The sequence below is a fragment of the Fusarium phalaenopsidis genome (genome assembly GCF_050370095.1).
Source record: "Fusarium phalaenopsidis strain FUZ10S chromosome Unknown contig_32304, whole genome shotgun sequence".
Lineage (NCBI taxonomy): Eukaryota > Fungi > Ascomycota > Sordariomycetes > Hypocreales > Nectriaceae > Fusarium > Fusarium phalaenopsidis.
Genome location: NW_028145404.1, coordinates 4,755,952 through 4,779,257, shown reverse-complemented (window position 1 = coordinate 4,779,257; position 23,306 = coordinate 4,755,952). Strand labels below are relative to the sequence as shown.

The window sequence follows — 23,306 nt, the reverse complement described above, 5'->3', positions numbered from 1 at the left end:
GCCTTGACGATGATGCTCTTTTGAATGCCGTCATGCTGACATTCGCATTTGCTGTCAGCTCCGGCAGCATTGATAAAGATTGTTTGGACTACCAGAGCGATGCTTTGAGTTCCATTCGTCAGAGCATGAGTTCTCCAGAACGAGCTACTTCAGAATCGACACTTGGGGCTATCCTACTGCTCGCCGGGGTAGATGTCTGTACCCCCTTCTTATCAAATATTTCAGGTCCAGTAAGCTGATTTCATAAATGATGCAGGCTCGTCTTGGAATGCCTCGCCAAGTCCAACTTCATATGGGTGCGATCCGTCAGCTCCTTGACGTGTGTCGAACAAAAGGTGTATACTTGAGCGATGGCATCAAACGTGCCATATTCTGGTGAGTAGCATGCAGATTTTCTATACAACTCATTCTCTTATAACTCTTTTTTAGGCAGGACTTGAATTCCTCCGTCATGACAGGATCGAAACGCGTTGTTGATCACACAACCTTTTCCGAACTCCATTGGGCGCGAGATCCCTTCTCTCCGAACTTTTTTATCCTACCACCTGGATTTCAAGCCCTATCTCATATGTTCGAGGAAGAGTTTATTGAGTTGCTTAAGGACGTCCACGCCTTGAAATGTATCCGAGACAATTCTCGTATCGGCAGAGGCGATGTGGTAGGAATGACACGCATTGATAACCACCAAGCATCCATTCAGTCAAGACTGGCAGGCTTACAAACCCACTCTCCAATCTCGGAGTGCTGTCGATTAGCAGCATATCTATGTTCAACCTCGCTGCGCTGCAAAATCTGGCCAGCCTCAACCATTCCAGTAGGTCAACTTCATTATTGCCCACACCCGGTCTTGTATCAGGTTGCGCTGACTCTAAATGCCAGTCACACCTTTCATCACAGCTACTCTACAAATTGCAAGAAGTCAGTGATGACCCCGTATGGGATGACTTCCCTGATTTTCTCGCCTGGCTCTTGCACATTGGTGGTGCTTTTGCCCTCCCCGGCGCAATACGACCTGGTTACTTGGCGTTGCTGCGATCTGAGAACAACACCAGGTTGAGAGGTTCGTATAAATCGTGGCCGGAACTGCTTGAGATCTTGAAGCGGTTCATTTGGTCAGAGATAGCATTCGCATTACCTGTAAAGACATTCTGGGAAGATAGCTCTAGTTAGGCTCTCTAAACACGGAATTTCTCTAAAGACCATGGCAATGGAACTCATAGCGTAGTTATGATAAGTCATGGTATCACTGCCAGTATTCCAAGCTGCCCTTTTTACCTACCGAATCTTCCGGGTACCGAGTACAGATTCAACTCTGTGGACGAACGTTAGCACTTCTGGGACTGGTTAAACGAGTTGACACCTTACGCAAGCTTCTCAAGGAAGCGAGGTCTAAAAAAAGATGAGGAGGCTACTTGCCTTGCATCATGCTCATGGGTTCTAACTGCGCTGACAAATATTCATGGATCTCGACAAGCCTCTTCTCCACACACCAAATGTTGACTGGTCAAGTTGTTGAGGCGAACTTCAGGGATACCCAGTCAGCATTGGCCGCTTACCCTGATTGGAGACATCTCCATTCCGTTTTAGGAAATATCTCGCCTCCTTCTTGGGAAACATCTCTGCTCCGTGTTAGGAAGCATCTCGACTCCTTCTTAGGAGACATGTTTGTTTGGGCTCGTAGCTTCAAGGATGGCGCAATCATTGAAAACACTTATAAATACTTGGACAGCGTCCATGTCCAGAAATCTACATCCTCATCCTTTCCTCGTGCAGGACAACCAGCATTCAGAAATCTTTCATCATGCCTCAATCACGTCTCTTCAAGCCCCTCCAAGTCGGCGATATAGAAGTCAAGCATCGCATTGGCATGGCTCCTCTCACTCGACTCCGGGCCACTCACGACCGCGTACCAACCCCCTTGATGAAAAATTATTACAGTCAAAGAGCTGCCGTACCTGGCACCTTGATCATCGCCGAAGGAACCTTCGTAGCGGCAAACTGCGGCGGCTTTGTCCATGGACCTGGCATTTGGCGCGAGGACCAAGTTGCCGCTTGGAAAACCATCACCGAAGAGGTCCACAGCAAGGGATCCTTCATTTATTGCCAACTTTTCGCCATGGGCCGGGCTGGAGATGCCGAAGTGGCCAAGAAAGAAGGTTTCGCTATCAAGGCACCCAGTGCTATCCCGATTGAACCAGGTGCTGCTGTACCAGAGGCTATGACGATTGAAGAGATCAAACAGACGATCAAGGACTTTGTCGATGCTGCAAAGAATGCGATCCGTGCTGGATTTGACGGAGTTGAGATCCACGGTGCCAACGGTTACCTTCTCGACCAATTCATTCAGGACACCAGCAACCAACGAAACGACGAGTATGGCGGAAGCATCGGGAACAGATCCCGTCTTCTTATCGAAGTCATCGAGGCCGTTGCCTCTGAAATCGGCTCTGGACGCGTCGGGCTCCGTCTGAGTCCCTGGAGTACGTTCCAAGGCATGAGGATGCAAGATCCAATCCCACAATTCACCGACATCATCAAAAAGACCAGTCCGTATGGCATTGCCTATCTCCACGTCGTGGAATCTCGCATATCCGGCAGCGAGGACTCCAACGGGCAAGAAGGACTGGACTTTGCATACAACAACTGGAACGGACCTCTCCTCGTTGCTGGAGGGTATACTCCAGAGGAGGCGCAGAAATTAGTGGATGAGAAATATCCGGAAAAGGACATCGTTGTCATCTTTGGTCGATATTTCCTGTCCAACCCCGACCTTGTATATAGGATCAAGGAGGGTCTGGAGCTCAACCGCTACGACAGAAAGTCCTTTTATGTTTACGGGTCACCAGTGGGCTACTCGGACTATCCCTTTAGCAAGGAGTGGCTTGCAGTTGGACACTGAGCCAAGATTAGCTTGGGCTCGAGACACTTGGTATAGAAAGGGAGTTGTTTAGACATTGATAATTGCATTCTTCATTGTTTACAAAATAATCTTATTTGTTCATTTTCAAATTTGAACAGACGAGTTTCAGGAGCGGATAAGCCGTACTAAACTTGACCCATGCCTCCCGGTTGCTAAAAGAACAGGAGCGCTGATGAAGGGTTAAGAATTTGGTGATAAGCGAGTCTAATCTCCATCTCAAACCTCATTTATCGCAACTCATCCATGATGTGGCCATTGGAATCAACCGATGCCTCCTTATCCTTGCGCACCGATGTAAGACCATCAACATAAGAAACCAGAAAAATAATCATGACCGCGGCCATCAGCAGTGCATCGAAAACATACAAGAATACCTCATGAGAGATCAAATATCCATCATTCCCCTGGATATACTCAATGACACGGAAGATGCTTCGTACCAAGATTAGTCCACTAGTCAGGTAAAGGACATTAAGGTGTCTCTTCCAGGGGATATCGCCGTGAGAAGCGATGGCAGTTGGGCTCTTCCTTATTCGAGAGTGAAAAATTGCGGTTGAGGCAACAAAGATGCCAAAAACCGCAATTTGCACAAACAAACCGGCAACGATGACCTTCTCGCCGAGATGATACATATCAACGGTGCCACCGGACGACAAGCCGCCTCCGCTCGCTTGTAGAGTGAAGGACAAGACGTCTCCGGCGACAAAGATCTTTGTAACCCATTTGAGAGGTATGAAAAACAGGTGTTGGGCGTCGAGTGTTCGGATGAGTCGACCGAGGATCATGTAGATTGAGGCAGCGTATAAGGCGGGTGCGACAAGAATGAGGACTGCTTGGGTCACGAAGCCACCAAGGGCCTCCTTATCATAGTGGCTCCAGATCCTTCCTGCGTAACCAATGGTTTGAACTATTGAAAGAGACCCTATTAGCGGCTATAATCCTGATGGCGATGCCATTTGCACGACTTACACAAGCCACCAATGGTGAAAGGTATGAAGTAACTAGCTCGAGCTTGGCGAAGCCGTACTGTATGTACGACAGTGAGGATGGCAAACACAAGGACACCGTGGATGGCAGCAGGCAGTGATGGAGTGTATCGATAGAGCTCGAAGTCGTTGTCTTTGGCAGAGTCTCTAGGGTTGAGCATGGCAGGCGAGTCTGTCGAGGCTAGTAGGTTGTGATATTGGGAACTGAATGTGTAAAAACTGGATGATGCCTCAAGAAGGGGTCATTGCTCTGTCAGGTAGACGCGAGAATACTTATACCAGTGCCTTTTGCTACAAAATAGATGCCATGGCGACCAACTCATGCCTCTCGTATAGATGCGAGAACGAAAAGATGCGAGTCGTCAAATCAGCATCTCAGAAACGACTCCACATCTTTACGCGTTCCGCCCCGCAGCGGCGTATTGAAAAAGGCTGAGCACAGGGGGCATCTCGCGCTTATTATTAGCGCTGATTGCGTTGGTTTTTCAGGGCGTATAGCGTATCATCCGCTGTGACACGCAATGATTAGACTCCAACAGGGCTGTGCAATGGCAAATGTCCGAGCTTCCGAACTCAACGCATATCTAAACGAGCCTGTCCGAACTCTGTCTTTCAACCATCCATCGTTAAGCACTCCAGTCTCGATTCCAATTGTAAAATAGGAGATATGGATCACTTGTCAACAGTTCGGTCCATCAACTCAAACTCGCCGGCCTCTGAGCCATCTGTCCTTCATGCCTCCCAGAGACAGAGGGCTCCACGACGTGCCCATAGGAAAACCAGAGCAGGCTGCCAGACTTGCAAAAAGAGAAAAGTCAAGGTCCGGAAGGAAGAGCTATAACCCAACATCTCCCTAGAGTTGACAACTAACAAATAGCAGTGCGATGAGCAACGCCCATCATGCGCCAACTGCATCAGGCGAGGCCACGAATGCGAGTTCTTCTCGGAACGGCTGACCCCAAACCACTCAGCACCAATAGCTCCTCTGTCACTCAATATGCTTGATCTCCGGCTCATGCACAACTTTACCAACTCGACATATGCCACTTTTTCCCGCCACCAGACCATCCGTTCTTTCTGGAAAGGGCCACTCGTCTCCATGGCACTGCAATGTGACTATTTGATGTGTGCTCTCCTGGCGACCTCGGCGCTGCATCTCGCCCATAACGCACCGGAAGAGAAGGATTTCTGCATTTCAACAGCCCTGAGATATCACCGTGCTGCATCGCGCGAGGCCATAGTTCTCCTGGCCGATATCAAGAAGGAATCCGCAGAAGAGTTGTTCATGTTCTCTGTCCTCACCATTGTTGTTGGTTAGTTTCCTTCAAGAGTCTCCACGGATGATGCTGACGTTGGCAGCATTAGGTAGCCATCGAGAAATTGCCGAGGGCAGCCCTTTTTTTGTAAATGGCAGCTTTCCCGAATGGCCTTTTCTCATTCAAGGCACCAGGTCTCTCCTTGATTTGCCAGATATAAACCTTCGCGAGGGCAGGCTCAGTCCCTTTCTTGCAGAGAGGATACAGACTTGCCAATACAAGGAGGCAGGCTCCGACGATGCATCTACATCCATGACAAAGGCTCTAGGTGACCTCGAAGATCTAATTGCATGGAATACAGACATTGATGACACGATGAAAATATACAGAAAAGCAATAGTCTATCTGCGAGACATGTCCAACATGCTTGATACTTCTGATGTGGAGACTTCGGACATGTTTGGTTGGATCTACGCGGTTGCGGATGATTTCTTGCCCTTGCTAAGAGCGTCGAAGCAAGAGGCCGTAGCAATCTTTGCGTATTTCTGCGTCTTTTTAAAAAGGCTGGAGACGTACTGGTGGATGAGAAATTGGGGCGAGCAACTCCTCCGGAAAGCAGAGAGTGTTCTGGACAGTGAGCACAAGTTGTGGATAGCCTGGCCAATGGAGGAGCTAGGGATGCACAGGTGATATCACGGCACGGAGCAAGATGAGCGTGTACTATCAGGAACACGTTCGTATAATCTTTTTGGGTTCAGGTATCTGCAGTCCGTGTTTATTGCTTGGGCAACTACCGCGGGTCTAAGCTCAAGGTGGGTTTTGGACGACGATAATGAATCGGGACCGTAGCCGACGTTTCCGCCATAATTATCTCTATGCCCATTGGGCCCGACTTCTGGGGCATATTCGAGTAGGAAAATGTAGACCAATAACAGGCAAGGTCTGGCTTCAGGTCAAAGGTGCTTTCTGTTCTTGACTCTAAGAGAACTACATCATTTATCAAGCTACCAGATCAACTCTATCTACTGAGTTGCCCCTCCTTGTGGCTGGAAGAACCCCACTAGATGACGTAGCTGTCGTTGAGATGGGTTCAGAGAACCAGAATGCTGGGAAATGGGAAATGATCCATTAATATAGAAGGCAGGAAGGTAAAAAAACTATTGGAAGCAAACAAATTCCTACTTAGATTTTTCCAATTTCTGCCGCATCTTCCAAGCCTGCGCATAAGTGCAAGTCGACGCGACAGTCTGGATTGTCTGACTGCAGGTTGCCACCTTGCTGGGGTTGTGGTCTGATTTGTATGTGGCGCATACCCTACAGGAGGAAGCCAACCCTTTTCAACTCACCCGATATCGTACCATAGAAAGAAAAAAACTGTTGAGCTGGGGATAGCCTCATAACCTCTATACTTCGCAACTGATAGAGGTTGCTATGTTGTTGAATTTGGTTGATGAAAGAATGATATATCACATTTTGATCCAATTTGTGTGGGTTGTGGGTTTAGGGTTTGAGGCTCAACGGTTGTCTAGCCTGTAAGAAACAACAGCGGAACTACATTCAGAGCTTCTAGTAACAGTACAGCTTTGTCAACTTCTCTATTCTTACATACTACATGCGACAGTAATAAACGGACTGTCAATCAAACCTGCACCTCCAAGGATTGTCGCTTGCGAGATTTTATCCTCGTCGTTGGCCCGGACCAACCGTTCTGTCAAGATTACGGATGCATATCTGACCGATGCCGTTGACCCCGACTCAGGTGAATGATAAGGCTGGTGACATCACTTGATCCGCCAATTACGGTAAGGCAAAGTCAAGAGGGCATGTGATACTGGACGGAGCCAATGGCAACGGACCTTCCAGCCAAGCAAGACACAAGGAACAACACGGGTGCTTCGATGGATCAAATGACCTGAAACAGCGTCAATTATGTATCAGACACTGATTCAAAGCGCCTGGCACGAGGACACTGGGAATGGCGGCACAGAGCGATGGAAGTGGCTGGGGGCATGGCCTGATACGCTTAGTGGTCTGATGACGGGTGCGGATTGACTGATGTGGGGCACGGAGCGGAAAATTGAATGATGCCGATTTAACTTGGGTTCCCATTTCCCGAGGCTTGGTGTCCACGCGACTAAACTCTCTCCCCATCAAGCTCCCTTTGTGCATGATCTCGGGCTGCGCGAGATCCTATTCGACCCAATGGGGGAAACTCTACCACTGCTGCGAGGGGACATTTCCCTGGAGGAGGCTCTCGAGGAGGATCTTGACATCATCCGCGAACTCGCCTACCCCGAGAAGCGACGAGAATTCTCGCTTCACCTCAACAATGAGCGCGACCAGATTGCCGAGGTCGTGTCCCGACATTTGAACCTGCGACAATCCGACTTTAGCCTTGGAGATGCCAATGAATGGATACACGGCTCCTTCAATGCCTGCATCCCCGTCCACATCGAGGAGGACGCGCGGGGTTCGTCTCTGCCCGCGCAGGCACTTGTCCGCATCCCCCTCCCCTACAAGGTCGGCGAGGACTTCAACCCGGGCAACGTCGACGAAAAGGTCCGCTCCGAGGCCGCTACATACATCTGGATGCAGAAGAACTGTCCCGACGTGCCAATTCCTCGACTTTTTGGCTTCGGCTTCCCCGGAACGCGATCGGTACGCTCCACCTGTCAATTGAGGCCCCCCACGTGCGGTCAATGCTAACCGGATGCCCAAGTTCACCTCGATCGAGACTGCGTCCTTCTACCACCGCTTCATGTGGTTGCCTCGCCGCTTCGTCGCTTGGATCTTCGGTCGTGGTGAGCTGAGCCGATACGTTATCAACAACCGCAGCACCCTTCCCGACCTGGGGTACCTCGTCATCGAGCATATCGACAATGGCACTCTTCTGTCGGAGGATTGGGCTGCCGGTCACAGCAATGATGAAAAGAGGGCCAATCTCTTTGGCAACCTCTCCCGCATCATGCTGCGCCTCGCCAAGCTCCCTCTGCCCAAGATCGGTTCTTGGACCATGGACGATAACGGTGAGCTGAAGCTAGCCAACCGACCCCTCACCCCCCTCCTCCACCAGCAAGAGAACGCCGAGATCCCTACCGATATCCCCCGTGACCGCACCTACACCTCCGTTGAGTCCTACTACCTCGACCTCATCGCCTGCCAGGACAACCGTATTCGACACCAGCCCAACTCGGTCCACGACCAAGGTGACGGTGAACAACAGCTGGCGGCCCTCACTGGACTGAGGGCCCTCTTGCCCAAGTTTGCGGATAGGAAGCACCGCGAGGGACCTTTTGTTCTCTCGCTAACCGACCTGCACCGGAGCAACATCTTTGTCGACGAGGATTGGAACATTACTGGCATAATCGACCTTGAGTGGGCGTGTTCGCGACCCGTTGAGATGGCTGGCCCACCTGTTTGGCTCTCTGGCCGCACCCTCGAGGAGATTACCTTCCACTCGGAGGAGTACGGCAAGTTCCACGAGGAATTTGTTGATGCTCTTGAGAGGGAGGAGCTGGACCAGGGTGAATCGACTGACAATGCTGAGCTGATGCGCGAGAGCTGGGAGACACGCAAGTTCTGGTACTCGCAGGCTCTCGACTCTCCAAACACGCTGCTCGCTCTCTTTGTGGATCATATCCAGCCTCGGTTCGCCAAGCTCAGCAGCGCTCAATGGGACGAGTTTAGCCACATGCTGATGCGATTATGGGACGTGGATAGCCAGGGCTTCATCTCCAACAAGGTTGTTGAGCAGGAGAAGTACCTTGACCACCTACGCAGGGTGTTTACCGAAAAGCTGGATGAGGATGATGACGACGATGACGAATTCTAGATGGGAGGAAACCTCTTGGATATGTAGGTGGCTGGGCTGCCAAGGTTGAATGAAATCTCTTGTCCAACTTCATATCGATGGCCAAGAGGATGGGATGGAATGGAAACAAAGCTTGAAGCACCTGGTCCAAAGGGCACCAGTGATGGTCTTTTATAGCAAGTAGCATGAACAAATGATAAGATGTTTAACGCTCTTTTGAATGAAACATTGAGTTGAGTGCAGCCATCCGACATTATCCTTGTAGGTTACACGGCATGTGCATAATTACGAGACTGGATGACCGCCAGTTCATCCGATGCAGGTACCTAACCAGAGCACATGATTGAGGCTCATGTTAATGACATCAAGATGAATTAGGATAGTCAGGTACCAAACTCGGCAATCTTTGAAATCTAGGCACAAACTGCATTCAGCCTTGTGGAGTTGCTGTTATCGCCACTTTGGTATCTTGTGGAGATGACAAGGATATCAAACTGCGCGGATGAGAAATATTATCCTTCAATGCTGATCTTCCTCTGTAAAACACCGCCTCAGCATAGCCCTGCTCTACAAGGGCACTCATCCATCCATTCCAGGGTCTGTTGGTTGAGGCCTTTGGCCCCCAGCCGAGCTGAGCTGCAAGAGAGGTATTCTCAGACCCATGATTGGTGGCCTGGTTTTGATATGGTTAGAGCTGCACTTTGGCATAAATCCTACGGAAGGGAGGTATAAAGAGGTCTTTTGGAATTAGGCTGTGAGGAAAAAGCTGAATCTGTTCTCTTTCTTTAATCCCCTCAACTGAAGCAATGACGATCGCTGTACCTACAAACATCGACCCATGGTCCGTCTCGGCTCCCTACGAGAATAGCACCTACGATCTCCAGAATGTCATCTCGCGCAAGTGGGTCAACAGTCCTAATATCCGAGGTACTCTGGATATCCTACAGAGTTGTGTATTGACGCTGGTTGCGTGCATCTACACTGCATTGCACCTTGATGTCCCGACAAAGACGAAGTGGCATCGGATCTTGATTTCAAAGGTCAAGTGGTCTATGATTACGCTTTTTGCACCCGAGATTGTTTTGTACATGGCTGCAGATCAGTTGGTTGAGGCTTGGAATCTTAGAAAGGAGCTGAGGAAATTAAGGGAGACGCAGCTGAACCCTCCCAAGGACGTATGTGTCCCTGTTTGACCTCCTGCCTCGGGATACTGACATGCTCTAGTTTGATATTGATCTCACGTATGCCTTTTTTATCGTCATGGGAGGTGTTCGCATCGACGTCAAGGACCTGCTTTCTTGGCCAGACATTGATGACTCGTCCCGGTGGGGAGTTGGTTCTCTCCCTCGCGAGGACGTAGAACGCCGCGGAACAACAGTCCGAGTTAGCGGTACAACAGTGCTTTGGCTTGCAGGTCAAGGCCATTGGGTCAAGATTCCTCGGGCGAAGATTACCGACAAGAGCAAAGCAGACACGTTTCAGAAAATCCTCGTTCTTATACAGGTCTCCTGGATGATTATGCAATGCATTGCTCGTTGGATGTACAAGTTGCCTCTAACCCTCTTGGAAATTCATACGATGGTTCATGTCGTATGTGCGATGATTCTCTATGGCTTTTGGTTCAAGGTATGCCCAACCTTTCCTGATAATAGGATTACGGGGCTAATCTGGGATAGAAACCGCTCAATGTTCAAGACCCCGAGGTCATTAGGCCTGACGTTGAGGGACTCGACGGTGAAATCGCACTACTTCTCCAACGCCAGTTTTACACCACGATCTCGTCAAACTTGTCTCTTTTGGACCCTAGAGAGCCGCTCCCTGACGATTCCGAGATACCGTTACGCTACATCGAGCTAGGACCCGATGAAAAAATGTCCGTGGGCGATGTTCTCCCTAATGGACTAGCACTCTACACCGTCCCCGAGACCCCTGACGAAGATGCCCCCGAAGATGCCCTTGCTGTTCTTCCTGAAGAAGACCCCGATCTCGAGATACTGATAACATATGAGTTTTTGAACCGCTGGCAAGCCATCCTGAACACTTTTGGCGACAAAAGAAGCTACGGCATCATGAAATGCACCGACTTCATCGATGAGGCCAGCAAGACCAACGACGGCATCGATATTTTCATGTGGAAGCTCCGGAGCATGCCCTTCAGCGAAGGCAAGAGAAACCTCGACATTGACTTTACAGCCTTTAGTGGAATGTCAGCCAAGGACCTCAACGAGGAGCTCGAGGATTTCTTTTCCTGGTACGGCGGTCTTTTAGGTCTCGCGGTAGTGCTGTCGGCTTTGTACGGCGGTATACATCTCTCTGCATGGAACTGGGTGTTTCCAACCTCTTGGGAGGGCCTGGTGTGGAAGTTTGCATGCTTTCTTATCGCTGCTGTGTTGCCGTTGTACCACATCTTTAACAAGATCCGTGCTAGTTACTTGGATGGATTGGATGGGTGGGAGACTGCGATGCATGTAGTGTTGTCGTTGACGTTGGTTATTTACATGTTGGCGAGGATCTACATCATTTTTGAGGCTTTTGCGAGTTTGAGGCATGTTCCTATTGGGGTGTATATGGCACCTGTGTGGGTGCAGATGTTTCCTCATTTCTAGGCTCTGCCTCTCTACTCCCGGGGATACAGCTGGGGACTGTTTGTATGCGGGATATGGATACCATGACAGGACCAAGGGAAGAATAGGAGGATCGGGTACTTCATCTAGCTGTCTGGGAAAGCCTTTGCGAATAGAGGTTGGGCTCGTATATAATGACTTGGGCTATGTGAGTTTGGTCTGCGCTAGACTTGGGTTAATATTGATTCCTTCCATTTTGGGCTGCAGCGAGAGGAATATGATCTTGAATGGTCTTTGATCGAGTTGACACATCGACTTTGGTCAAGCTTGCTATCTATCTAAACCGGCATCTATTGCATTGCTTACATACCACTCTTCATCTATTCCTTGGTTTCTGTCCACTCATCATCGCCCCTCTTCCACGTCTTCAAAAAGGTTTCGGCCAATGGCTTCCAGATCCTCCACGGCAACTCATGACCAACATCCTCAAACAAGACATATTCAGCCTTTTCAATCTCCCTCGCCAGAGTCTCTCCGTGCTCCACCCCAAAGATTTGGTCATTGGTAGCCTGAATCACAGTAGCCGGACACTTGATTTGGTTGAGCGGCTTGGTTCCAGGCCAGTGACCAAAAGATGCAGCACCGTGGTTTGCATTCTTGCTGTACAGCGTACCTCCGCGCATGTCTCTGTCCACGATCCGGGCGATTCGAGCCTCGAATTGTTGTCTCTCCTCTGGCGAGGGTGGTTTAGTTGTGAGGCCGTTGTAAAGAATGATTCCATTTCTGATATGCGTCTCCCTCCCGTCTCCAAAGCCAGCGATTGTTGGCTGGAGTCCAAGGTTGAGCACATCTTTGACGGGTAGTTCCTCGCTTGGGCCGGGGGATGTGTACAGCAAAGTCAGACTCCTGACCTGTTGGGGTCTGTGTGAGGCAACCAAGGTCGCGATACCCCCTCCCATACTGGCTCCGACAACGTGATATCCCTTCGTGTTTAGTCCGAGGTGGTCGGCTAGACCCTCGACGTCGTCCGCCATGTCTGATATGGTGTACCCGCCAGGAACAGGAAACTCAGTCGACAGACCCGTGTCGCGATGGTCATATCGAATAATGAAGTGTCGACTGCCCTCAGGGCTGAACAGAGGGATGAGCTCATCACACCAATCGAGCATGGATCCGGCATGACCCGCAATGAGAATGACGGCCGAGTCCTCTGGGTCTCCAAAGGTTTGGTAGCAGATGCGGACTCTGCGCTTAGCAGGGAGAGTGACGAAGAGTTCTGGAGAGGCGTTCATTTTCTTGGCAGTCTTGGCAGTGGCGTCCTATGTGTTGTTGTTGCTTGTGGGTTGTTCATACAGCGGTGTTGTTGATATGATCGTTGTTAGTGCTGACATGTCGGACCTGATACAACCAACCCCATTCTTTCGATTACTGATTATTAAGAACTCTGGCCAATCTTTGAGCGAGATATGAAACGCAAGCAGGAGACCGTAATGCGAGTGGGATGAATCGCAGTTGCTACAGCAGCGACGGGCGGAAGATAGTGCACAGAGTTAACCACCGCCTTCTATGTGATAAGCCTTATGAGGGAGTGTGAAGCTGCCTATGGCGAGATATCCTGATTTTATACAGCCTCACGCGTCGAAGGGCCATGATCATTGAAGATCCAACAAGAGAAAGTGTCTATTTCTGCTCTGCCTAGACTACCTGACTTACGTGGTTGCGCGAAAACTCAACCCTCACAACCCAACCCCGGGTTCAACAACCACAAAGCTGCATGCCGCAACTAGGTACAAACTCAACTCGCTTTTCTGTCTTCAAACCATGTAGCAAACTCCTTATGCCCCTGCTGTCGAGCCAACCCTCCCGCATCGAGATTGGACAAGCAATCCTTAACGTCTGGTTTAGCCCCGTGCTCCAAAAGCAACTCTGCCATCTCCCTGTCTCCACGCCAGCCAGCTGCCATGAGTGGGTTGAAGAAATCCCACGGATCGCCAGGAGCTCCGAAGCTCCGCATGTCGGCGACCCAAGGGCGATCGATCATGGCGTCGAGGTCCAGTCTTGGGATCTCCTCTATCACCAGTCGCACGAGGTCGAGACGTTGCTGGTCACTGAGTGTCTTGGACTCGATGATCGGGACAAGCAAGCCTCCTGTGTGAGAGGGGTAGAAGAATCGGTGGCTCGAAATCATGCTACCGGGCATCTTTTCGAAGTACCGACGGCCGATCTCGACATCTGGGCAGTTCAGGATGAAGGACGCGACTTGAGACAGAGATGGAAAGAAATTTCTGGCAACCAGGGTAGAATGGAATTCACCCAAGGCTGGAGAAGTGTACTCGATAGCCCAGGGGTCGCTGCCAGCGCGTGTATGGCCGAGCGATGTCATTGCTGCTGCAACATTTTCGTCGACAGGGTCATGAATCCAGGGAGAGTTCAACAAGAGCGTCCAGATCTGTATCTCGATAGCGACGTTTTCGGGGCTCTTGGGAGAGTGCTGGGCTGTATTGGACCACGAATCGGTACGCGCTTCGATTGCGTAGAAAGGGAGATGGTCAAAACTGGACTCTGCTGGGGGTTGAACCGTGTGGACTAGATGCTCGAGGAGCTTGACGTGGCGTCTGCAGTAACAGATGACCAGGAGGAGGTCTGCAGCCTCAGGTGAGAGAGAGGATAGATCCAAGCCTTGCTCGCGCGCGCTTGTCTGAAACTTGTCGGGGTCATCTCGGTTCCAAGCTAGGGAAGCAAGTCCTCGGAGACACTTCCATTCTAGAAACTGTCAGTGCTTCATTCATTCATATGGTTCTAGAATACTCACCTTTGTCCTCGAAAGGAGTGAAGGAAGGAGACCACATCAACGCCCTGACAGATCCCGCAAAAATGTCCGAAGTAGTCAGAGGCCACAAATCATTCTCGGGCCACAGCTCCATAGACAAGACATCAAACTTGTGCTTTGCCTGGGACGACTTTCTCAGATGCGCAAGTACACCGTCGATATACTCGTCGAGGGTGATTCGACTGAGGGCGAATTTGGCGGCGAGGTGGATGAAGCAGGTTTCGCTTTCATCTTTGAGCTCTTTTTTGAGCACGTCGATGCACGCGGTTTGGTATTCCCAGCCGATTCTAGGCTCGGAGCCGTCTGCTGAGGTAAGAACTTGCATGTCGAAGTCTAGTAGAGGTGTAAAAGTGTGTGAGAAGAATTGCTGTTGCTGGATGATGATGGCTAGGGTGAAACAGTATCAACTGTAGGTTATATAATTCAACAAAAAAGAGGCAGCCCAAAATTCGAGCGAGATTTATTCTGCCTTGTAAAACTCCCTCTTGGCACTGTGGGCTATGAACTGGCCGCGCCGCACAAGGCACCTTTCGCAACCCCTGATAACGCTGCTGATTGGTCAAGTTATGCTGAGCCACCAGGCACCATGTTATCAATCAGATAGGTTGAACAGATCTCGAGATGATGCCTTGTTGTTTAGTTTGAGGTAAATTGGTTTATTCTAGTTCTTTCTATTTGCCTTCGCTTTTGTCTTCGTCAAATCTGTCCTCCATTGCCTCCTTAGCGCAAGGGTAGGGCACCATTTCCATTGACTCCATTGGTGTGATCCTTCAGCACAAGAAAGCCCTCGAAGTACTTGGATAGATCATCAAAGTCCTCCAGCTCACCGATCCAGCCAACATATTGATCAGGTCGTACAGCCACGACACAGCCTCGCTTCTTGTCAACACCATAGTTCTTGTAGGCGTCGCCGTAGCCCTCGTGGTAGCTCTCATCATCGACGTGCACCTTTTCATAGTCCCAGCCGACCTGCTCGTCGTATGGATGGAGGATGTCTGGGAAGTCACGGAGAAGCTCAGTCTCTTGGCGCTTGGAGGAGTGGATGGTGAGAACCTCGATAACGCTGTCGATCTTGGCTCCAGCGGGTGTGATGCGGTGGAGGAAGCTGCTTGGGTTGTCGAGCTGTGCGCAGAAGGCATCAACGCGAGCCTTTTGGGAAGCGTCGAGGATGTCACCAGCAAAGAGCACAATGCGGAAACGCCCATCAGCCTTGAGACGCTCTTGGAAGTGGTAAGGTCGCGCGCATGCCTGGTTGAGCACCTTGAAGCTGTTGAAGCGCATGCCAACAGGGATACCGGTGGCAAGAGCCTGCTTCTTGGCGAAGCTCTCCTCAGTAACGGCCATACCAGGTGGCAAGACGACCTTGACGCCGTCGGCTTGGGCAAGAGGATCACCAGCCTTGACCACAAGGTTGCTGGGGCCATAGTTGACCGACAGGCCAGAGGCAAACATGTTGCCCTTCAGGAAAGCATCCTTGAACACTTCCATGCTGACGCCCTCCTCGTCCATGACGTCCTTGGCCGGGCGGCCAGAGAATAGACGGCTGAATCGCTGGTCAAACTCAATCAGGTCCTGGGCGACGCGACGACGTTCGCTCTGGTAGGTCTTGAGGATACTAGGCTTGGCGATGCCCTTTGCGACAAGCGCGACCTTCCAGCCGAGGTTGTAAGAGTCCTGCATGGACACGTTCATGCCCTGGCCAGCCTTGGGAGAGTGGGTGTGGACGGCATCGCCGGCGAGGAACACACGCTCATGGGCGTCAAAGCCAGTGCCAACACGCTGACCGATCTGTCAATTGTTAGCAGAAATGCAATGCGACATGAGTTGAAGGTTGTACCTGGTAAGCTGTCCACCAGTCACAGTACTCATAGTCAAGCTTGTAAGGCTGGATAATCTTTTGCGCTGCCTTGAAGATCAAGTCGGGACTAATCTTGGATCGATCGGCGCGACCAGAAGCATCAGGTGTAACCTCCTTGAGCTGGATATACAGACGAACAAGCTTGTTCTCTCGAGGAATGATCATGAGACTGCCATTCTCTGCAGAGTGAATAGCGCAGCGCATGCGGATATCGGGGAAATCGGTCTTGGGGATGATGTCCATGACACCCCAGATAAAGTCTGTAGCCTCGCCTTGAAGCTCGAGGCCAGTCTGCTGACGGACCCAGCTGCGTGCGCCGTCACAGCCGAGGACGTACTTGGCATGGACGATCTCGCTCTCGGCGTCTCGCTCCTGGGCCTTTTGGAGAAGCTTCAGGTCCTCATTCTCATCGTTGAACACAAGGTTACTTCGGAAAAGACCATCAGAAGCCTTAGTCTTGCTAGCAGTCGCCTGCTGAGCAGGCGTAGCCTCCTCCTCAGTCAAGTGTCGTAGCTTGACAGTGACGGGGTAGGCGTCGACGTCGTCCACCTTGGACTCGTCAATGTGCAGCGACTCGGGGAGTATGGCTCGCTCGACTTTGATGGCGTCGTTAGAGAACTTCTTGATGTTGTCGAGGAAGAAGCGCTCGATGCGGCCTTGGTGGAGGACGATCTGCTGGAAGCGGGAGAGGCCGACGATGGTGTCGGGGATGCGATCGGAGCGATGGATGACGCCGTCTGAGCCAGGGTTCTATGGGTAAAGTTAATATCGAGACGGGTTGTCAATGAGGGTGTTGTATACGCACCCACATGCAGATCTACAAACTGTTAGCAAGACGTCAAGATAGTAATGGCGGAGATAGTACCTCAATCATGTGGTTGGCCTCCTTCCAGGCCCGATCGCCAAAGCCCAAGCTATCAAAGATCTCCAGACTCCGACATTGAAGACCATCAGCCTGACCACAGAAGATCTTGGCGTTTCTCTTGTCGACAATACGAGCCTTGACACCACAATGCGCCATCCACGCAGCGGCCATCAGCCTGGACCGTCAGTCAAATTGAGGCCATCACATGTGAACAAGAGACATACCCAGCAGGGCCGGCGCCAACAATGAGTCTGCATGCATCAGTCAGTACGTGATATGCAGTCAATATGCAGGAACAGTCACTGCTTACACATCGACATTGGATTCAGGAACCTGTCCATTGGCCATCTTGTCGTTTGTCTAGGTGGGTAATGCAAAATCTCGCCTTTCTTTTCGAACGCTGTATACAAAAAATGAGAAAAACAATTGCAGAGATGAGCTCGATCAACGTCCGAAGGAGGGGAGTAGCATAGCTATCATTAAAATTTGGTCCAAAACAAAGAGATAAGGGGAGCGCATTGTGTTATTTCCACCTCAACCAACGCTGCGTTGCAACGGCCCTCGAATAGTATCGTGTACCGAACTTTTGACCTGCCACCAAGTTTGCGACGAACGTTTGAGGCCCCTGCCGAGTTGCATCAACTGTCCATAGAGGGAAACGTCTAGTCCTTAAGAGGTGAAGTTACCCCCTGATCGCCAAGTGTCGCTGCATTCTTTTGTCGAGTGCATCTTGGAGGCCCGCTCGATGCTCCCTTGTCTCGGGACATGAGGGCTCTGGAATTCCGGGGCAACAAGACATGGAGATGTTGGGAATTACGTATTGCCAATAGGCGAGGTCCCGGTTTCATCCCCGGCACTCAAGAATCCTTGACAGCCCGTAAATTAGGGTTTCCAACGTCGACCCCGGAAATAGCCATGATCGACAGTTTCCCCCCTCGTTTTCTCACGGCGGAATGCGACGCGAGCACAACGGTCAACGGTCCCGGACACTACCCGGCTGAACTAGCAGGGGACCCCTTCTAGAATAGAGGCTCTGTTAAGCAGATCACTTTCGTATCTAGATAAGCGTGCGGGAAAAACGAAAGCCATGGAGGATACGCTGCGTTGCTACACTGCTGGTTACGTTGTGGATGATCAAAACGACTGTCACATTTTGAACCTTGAGGCCCCCCTTGGCGTAGCATTGCTTGATTCTCCGACACTTGGCTTCTTGTGCCCAGAGGTGGCTTAGGTATTTGTGTCAAATCAGGTTGAGAGACAGAAGTTCTTACAGTGGTGATTGTCGCTGCGCCACTTCATCTCTCTTACGCCTTAAGCGACGTTGAGCATTCCAATCTCGTTATGTACCCGATGATCACCGTCCCCAGAGTCTTCACGAGCCACCAGAAGGTCTCGGATGTAAGCTAAGCTAAGCTCCCTGCGCTTTATGCCGGCCCCCACGGCAGTGTGTCCCCTGTCAAGTCAGCATACAGCCACCTCCGTATTCTGCCGCCCACAGCAATGATGTACGAAACGTGCCAAACAGTTACGCAGTTAGCGGCGGAACTGTCGCCGCAGAGTCCCTGAACAACGCTGCATTTTCACCGTTCCACTGTCACATCGTGTAGACGCGAGGCTCCTTGGCGCTGTATCAGCAATTGGTAAGGTAGCATGGCTTCTCAAAAAACGGATTTACCGCGAGAGTTTTCAGGGATCGGGGACAGGACGGAAACTCCACTGCATGCATCAACGACAACGACATGCCTGATTGATAGCACATGCAGCTGAGGCCCTCTTGAGAGCAAGTTCCACTCTATTGCAGGAGGTGATATCAGTATCCCGGCGTGATGGTTAGGACCCTGTGTTTACTGAGGCTACCAGGAGCTGTGCCCAGCTTACCAGCTCGGCGTTTCGGCAGCGGATGAGCCAGGGACAGGCATCCACAGGTTCGTTCGTACCCTGCTGCTTTGAGCGATTGAGATTTCTGCAGGAATTGTTTTAATTAATCGTCGGCTTGTATCCGTAAAGAAGAAGCATTGAACAAAGCAATAACGATCTCGTAATGCAGTCTGCAGGAGTAACAGGGACATCCATACTTGACATCTTATACCCATCCAAAGAAACCTCCTAAACACGGCTAGGCAACCGACAAAGTTTTCGCATCGTCGGTCGACGAAGGTTCCGGAAAACGGGGACTGTAACATCGTCATACATCTTTGATTCGCGTTTCGCCTTGATCGACGTTGAGCCCCTGGATCGGCAGTCGATAGCACCAAGACCTCAAGGCTGGACTCTTTGTTTCTTTTTTTGTTGTTGGTTTCTATCCTTCTCTTCTATTTAGACTTGGCCAACTCTGAAGGCTCCGCTCCCTTTTATCCGAAGGAGGGTGTCTAATCGATTACACGCTTCTTCAACGACCAACACAGTTCTTCGCTTGACCCCCATGTCGATTCGTCTGGACGCCTGCATCTAACGGAAACGCGACAACAGCCCGCGATGGCTACGCCCGAGGAGCAGCAAGCCGCTGCCAACTCTTTCATCCAAGAAGTATGGGGTCTTCAAGGTGTGGCGTACCTGGTTGTGGGCTTGCGGTATTACAGCCAGTTTACGTCTTTTGGTCGGCGTCTACAGTGGGATGATGTCCTGATGCTCTTGGCAACTGTAAGTCAGGCTTGCAAAGTCGAGGCATAGTACCTATCTAACATTGGACCAGATCACCTACACGGCCGAATCAGTTGCTGCATACTACGTGGTCGCATACTGGAAAGGACTTGCAAATAACGGCATAACACCCGAGCAAAGAGAGGCGTTGCAAAGGAACCCCAATAGCCCAGAATGGCAGCTGCGTATGAACGGCTCCAAGACACATGTCATTGGTCTGATTCTATACATGACACTTCTGTGGCTATTGAAGGGCTACTGGATTATTTACTACAACCGCCTGACGTGAGTTCGCCCTCTTCACTGTGTGATAGACCGCAAATTGACCTGACATGTGTTTGTAGTGAGGGCGTCAGCTCGGCGAAGCGAGTCGCTTACTGGGGTGCCTACATCATGCCCATCACATACGTCTCCTGCCTCCTGGTGGCGTTCCTCAAGTGCATACCATTCGAAAAGCAGTGGCAAGTTGATCCAGAACCGCCGAGTATGTAAACCTATCACCCCAGAGCTGTTGAGTTTGCCTGACAATCATGTTGCAGACTCTTGCATGCCTGCCATCACCTACATTCAGACCATCTACGTCATGGCCATGAACACAATCACAGACTTTTACCTCATGGCTATTCCCCTTCCCATGGTATGGCGAGCCAGGATGCCTTGGAGAAAGAAGCTTGTCATCATGGTCATGTTCAGCGGTGCTTTTCTTGAGATGGCCTTCGGTATCCTCCGGGCTGTTTCCATCCTTACGGTATGTGTTCAATCCTCTAAAGACGCAACCTCCGAGCTAACAGTTTTCATAGAAAGGAAACACTGACCCGGCCCAGTCTGGCTACTGGTCGGTCCGTGAATCCTTTGTCAGCTTCGTCCTCACCAACATGCCCATGGTCTACCCTCTTGTCAAGAGGTTCATCGAGAAGAGCGTCAGCAGCTCCAAGGGCAACAGCCGACCAGGTCTCGGCGACAGCCAAGGCTACCGCCTGGAAAGCTACAAGAACAAGTCGGCTTCTCGACCACGACCAGACGAGAGGGATCTGGGCGATACAGTTTGGGGTTCCAAGGAACACATCGTCGCCACCGAGACCATCGACAAGGGACAGTCGAGTGGAGACGACGCGTCGTTGCCAGGTTCAGACAAGGCACCCAACTCGTATAATACTCGCATGAGGGGCATTGCAACGGCTGGGGCCATCGGTGGCAATTCGTCTGCTGTCGCCTCATTTGGAGGCGCCAAGAATTGGAGACATGGTGCTAAGGCGGGAGATCAAATCATCGTGACCAATGAGTATACTGTGAGGGTTGATGAAGAGGCGGCCAGTGGAACACCAGGTCACTATGCTGGTCGCTGAGTATGCGTGCGAAGAGAATGTTTGCGTTTTGTCTGTTTCTCTTGAGAAAAAAGAATGGAGTTTGGTATTGGGAGTGTATTATCCCTTGAGCTGTGGAAAACCTCCCACCAGGTCACGGCGGGGGTGTACAGCCAATCAAAATATATCGGATCAAAGATACATAACCCCCTCCCTAATTTAGCCTATGATAGAAGTACCAGCAATCTCTCGAGTTACAAAACGCTACATCACACTGCTCACATCCCTGAAATGATTGGCGTCTCCTCGGGTATTTTTGCTTCGCCTAGTTCCAACAGAATCAATTAACAACACATTAGAAGGTTCCCCTCATGTACCTCTTGGAAGATCAAGGGATGTGGGGCTCGGTACGGCCGGGAGGTTTTCCACAGCTCAAGGGATAGAGTCTGTATTCACAAACTAGCGAACATAATTAGAAGCTTAGAGGTACCACACAGTTGAGTAAATTACCCAGGCTGCGTATAATCTTGAGATCATGAGAGGGATTAAACTAATTGGAGACCTAAAAAGTATAGAAACTCTAGACCAATATCCAACTGTACCCGATCTACCCTGTCACCCATAAACACCATAGAACTCTTACTACATATCCACGAACCCTTGGCAACGCCCCCATACACCGGTATAACTGTATCGTGGAAATACCAGCCGCCTGAGTAATCCAAAAGTCATTCATCTAGGTCGAATAATCTGCAGGATCATATGGCTTGGACATGGGAATACCCTCCTCCCGGGACATCTCGACAGTTGGGACATTGTAGTACGTCTTTGGAGAACGATTGAAGACAAAGCCGGGGTGAGCGATGCAAAGAGAGAAGATGGCGACAACAATGAGGCTGATGTGAAAACGGCAGTTAGCACGCGATCAGCGCCAAATGTGAAGGAACTTACACTCCCTCAAGCCCGATAAAGAGGCCCTCATGCTTGATCGATTCTCCACTGTAGCCTTCTTTCAACTCGTCGGCACGGAAAATGCAACGAGCAAGCGTGGTCAAGACGGCCAAGGCGAGGAAGCCAAAGAACAGCTTGTCTCTCGCTCCAAGTTGCTTGGACTTGCTGGACTTGAGGTACCGAAACATGTAGTCGGCAAACAGGACGCTGAACACGACGAGCATGATGACTTGTAGGATGAGTCCCGCCATGGCGATTTTGACACCAACTTGACTGCTACCAGATGAAGATGCCGATAGACCGCCGCCAGTGCCCTGGAGGATGAGGGAGAGGATGTCGAAGGGGACGAATATCCAGGCAAAGAACTTTGTTGGGAAGCGGGCTAGAGTAGGGGAGTAGTGTTCGATGCTATAACGCGTTAGCTTCGACATGCTCGTAAGGGAACCGTAAACTGACCTTTGCCCAAGTGTCACGTAGATAGCCGCACAATAAAAAACAGGCGCCTGTGTGATGCAGACTATGCTCCGTTAGCTACAATTCGTACATGAAACTATCAGCGACCTACTGATCTGGGTAATGAATGCCCCAAAGCTCCACGGGTTCTTGTATAGGAGGATGCGTCCAATGTAGCCAACGACCTCGTGGGTGCAGCTCAATATCATGCACCACATAAACCACGGAGTCTTCCACCTAAGACCGAGATAGGCGTGGACAAAGGTACCGAGTGTGAAGAGTGCTGCGAAAGTGACATTGGCTGGGAGGGAAGGCCGGTAACTGTAGACGCTCATTTCGATGGTGCAAAGCTGTTAAACACATTGTTAGAAACGGCTGGTTCGTAAATCTCAGCAGGGTGCCGTGCTGGCTGATGGAGCTCACCTCGAAAGTGCAATTGGCGTTAGGTCCAAAGGTGACCAAGTTACTGTTGTTCGACATGATGGCGATTGTTGGTATTGAAAGAAAAGGATGAGCCGAGGGGGGGATTCTTCAGATAGGAGGCTTGATAACGAGAGAAATAAAGAGACAAAATGGTTGTGAGTCAGTGAGTAAGTGCGTGTGCAATGACGAGATGGATGAAGAGTGAGGTTTGAGGATGTGTAAGGAAGTACAGCAAGTTAATATATGAGTCCATTCGACATACTGCTTCTAAGAATACATCGGGGCCTCTGCCACAACCGCACTTTTGTTTAAGGCTGACGAAGTCCAAGATTTACTTCTGAAGTGCGCCTTGCAAGATCTTTGGAACGCATTAAAAGTTGCAAACTAGGACGCCCATCCGGGGTAGCGAATGAGAAAAGTCCCGGAAATGTCAGCCTAACCGGTC

The 23,306-nt window shown here is 50.6% G+C and overlaps 9 protein-coding genes across 9 annotated transcripts; 4 read left to right on the top strand and 5 right to left on the bottom strand.

Annotated features, from left to right (window-relative positions):
- Positions 1–1,801: 1,801 nt before the first annotated feature.
- Positions 1,802–2,899, top strand: LRP88_10728 (alkene reductase; the record flags this gene model as incomplete). Its single annotated transcript, XM_083247179.1, has 1 exon — positions 1,802–2,899. One exon carries the CDS (start codon positions 1,802–1,804, stop codon positions 2,897–2,899), a length of 1,098 nt encoding a protein of 365 aa, XP_083098292.1.
- Positions 2,900–3,147: 248 nt separating this feature from the next.
- On the bottom strand, positions 3,148–4,067 carry LRP88_10727 (RTA1 domain-containing protein; the record flags this gene model as incomplete). Its single annotated transcript, XM_083247178.1, has 2 exons — positions 3,148–3,827; positions 3,890–4,067. 2 exons carry the CDS (start codon positions 4,065–4,067, stop codon positions 3,148–3,150), a joined length of 858 nt encoding a protein of 285 aa, XP_083098291.1.
- Positions 4,068–7,364: 3,297 nt separating this feature from the next.
- LRP88_10726 (uncharacterized protein) lies at positions 7,365–8,994 on the top strand (the record flags this gene model as incomplete). Its single annotated transcript, XM_083247177.1, has 2 exons — positions 7,365–7,820; positions 7,882–8,994. 2 exons carry the CDS (start codon positions 7,365–7,367, stop codon positions 8,992–8,994), a joined length of 1,569 nt encoding a protein of 522 aa, XP_083098290.1.
- A 785-nt stretch (positions 8,995–9,779) lies between these two features.
- On the top strand, positions 9,780–11,579 carry LRP88_10725 (uncharacterized protein; the record flags this gene model as incomplete). Its single annotated transcript, XM_083247176.1, has 3 exons — positions 9,780–10,148; positions 10,198–10,599; positions 10,650–11,579. 3 exons carry the CDS (start codon positions 9,780–9,782, stop codon positions 11,577–11,579), a joined length of 1,701 nt encoding a protein of 566 aa, XP_083098289.1.
- Positions 11,580–11,917: 338 nt separating this feature from the next.
- Positions 11,918–12,829, bottom strand: LRP88_10724 (Alpha/Beta hydrolase protein; the record flags this gene model as incomplete). Its single annotated transcript, XM_083247175.1, has 1 exon — positions 11,918–12,829. The coding sequence occupies one exon, from the start codon at positions 12,827–12,829 to the stop codon at positions 11,918–11,920; it is 912 nt and encodes a 303-aa protein (XP_083098288.1).
- Positions 12,830–13,332: 503 nt separating this feature from the next.
- LRP88_10723 (uncharacterized protein) lies at positions 13,333–14,692 on the bottom strand (the record flags this gene model as incomplete). The annotated part of the gene is made up of 2 exons (XM_083247174.1): positions 13,333–14,300; positions 14,350–14,692. 2 exons carry the CDS (start codon positions 14,690–14,692, stop codon positions 13,333–13,335), a joined length of 1,311 nt encoding a protein of 436 aa, XP_083098287.1.
- A 395-nt stretch (positions 14,693–15,087) lies between these two features.
- Positions 15,088–17,438, bottom strand: LRP88_10722 (uncharacterized protein; the record flags this gene model as incomplete). Its single annotated transcript, XM_083247173.1, has 6 exons — positions 15,088–16,155; positions 16,205–16,975; positions 17,031–17,042; positions 17,091–17,265; positions 17,315–17,341; positions 17,401–17,438. 6 exons carry the CDS (start codon positions 17,436–17,438, stop codon positions 15,088–15,090), a joined length of 2,091 nt encoding a protein of 696 aa, XP_083098286.1.
- Positions 17,439–19,565: 2,127 nt separating this feature from the next.
- LRP88_10721 (uncharacterized protein) lies at positions 19,566–21,023 on the top strand (the record flags this gene model as incomplete). The annotated part of the gene is made up of 6 exons (XM_083247172.1): positions 19,566–19,649; positions 19,783–20,015; positions 20,075–20,214; positions 20,270–20,478; positions 20,531–20,844; positions 21,014–21,023. The coding sequence occupies 6 exons, from the start codon at positions 19,566–19,568 to the stop codon at positions 21,021–21,023; spliced, it is 990 nt and encodes a 329-aa protein (XP_083098285.1).
- A 747-nt stretch (positions 21,024–21,770) lies between these two features.
- LRP88_10720 (RTA1 like protein-domain-containing protein) lies at positions 21,771–22,918 on the bottom strand (the record flags this gene model as incomplete). Its single annotated transcript, XM_083247171.1, has 5 exons — positions 21,771–21,930; positions 21,986–22,393; positions 22,442–22,502; positions 22,551–22,788; positions 22,862–22,918. The coding sequence occupies 5 exons, from the start codon at positions 22,916–22,918 to the stop codon at positions 21,771–21,773; spliced, it is 924 nt and encodes a 307-aa protein (XP_083098284.1).
- Between the last annotated feature and the right edge of the window lie 388 nt (positions 22,919–23,306).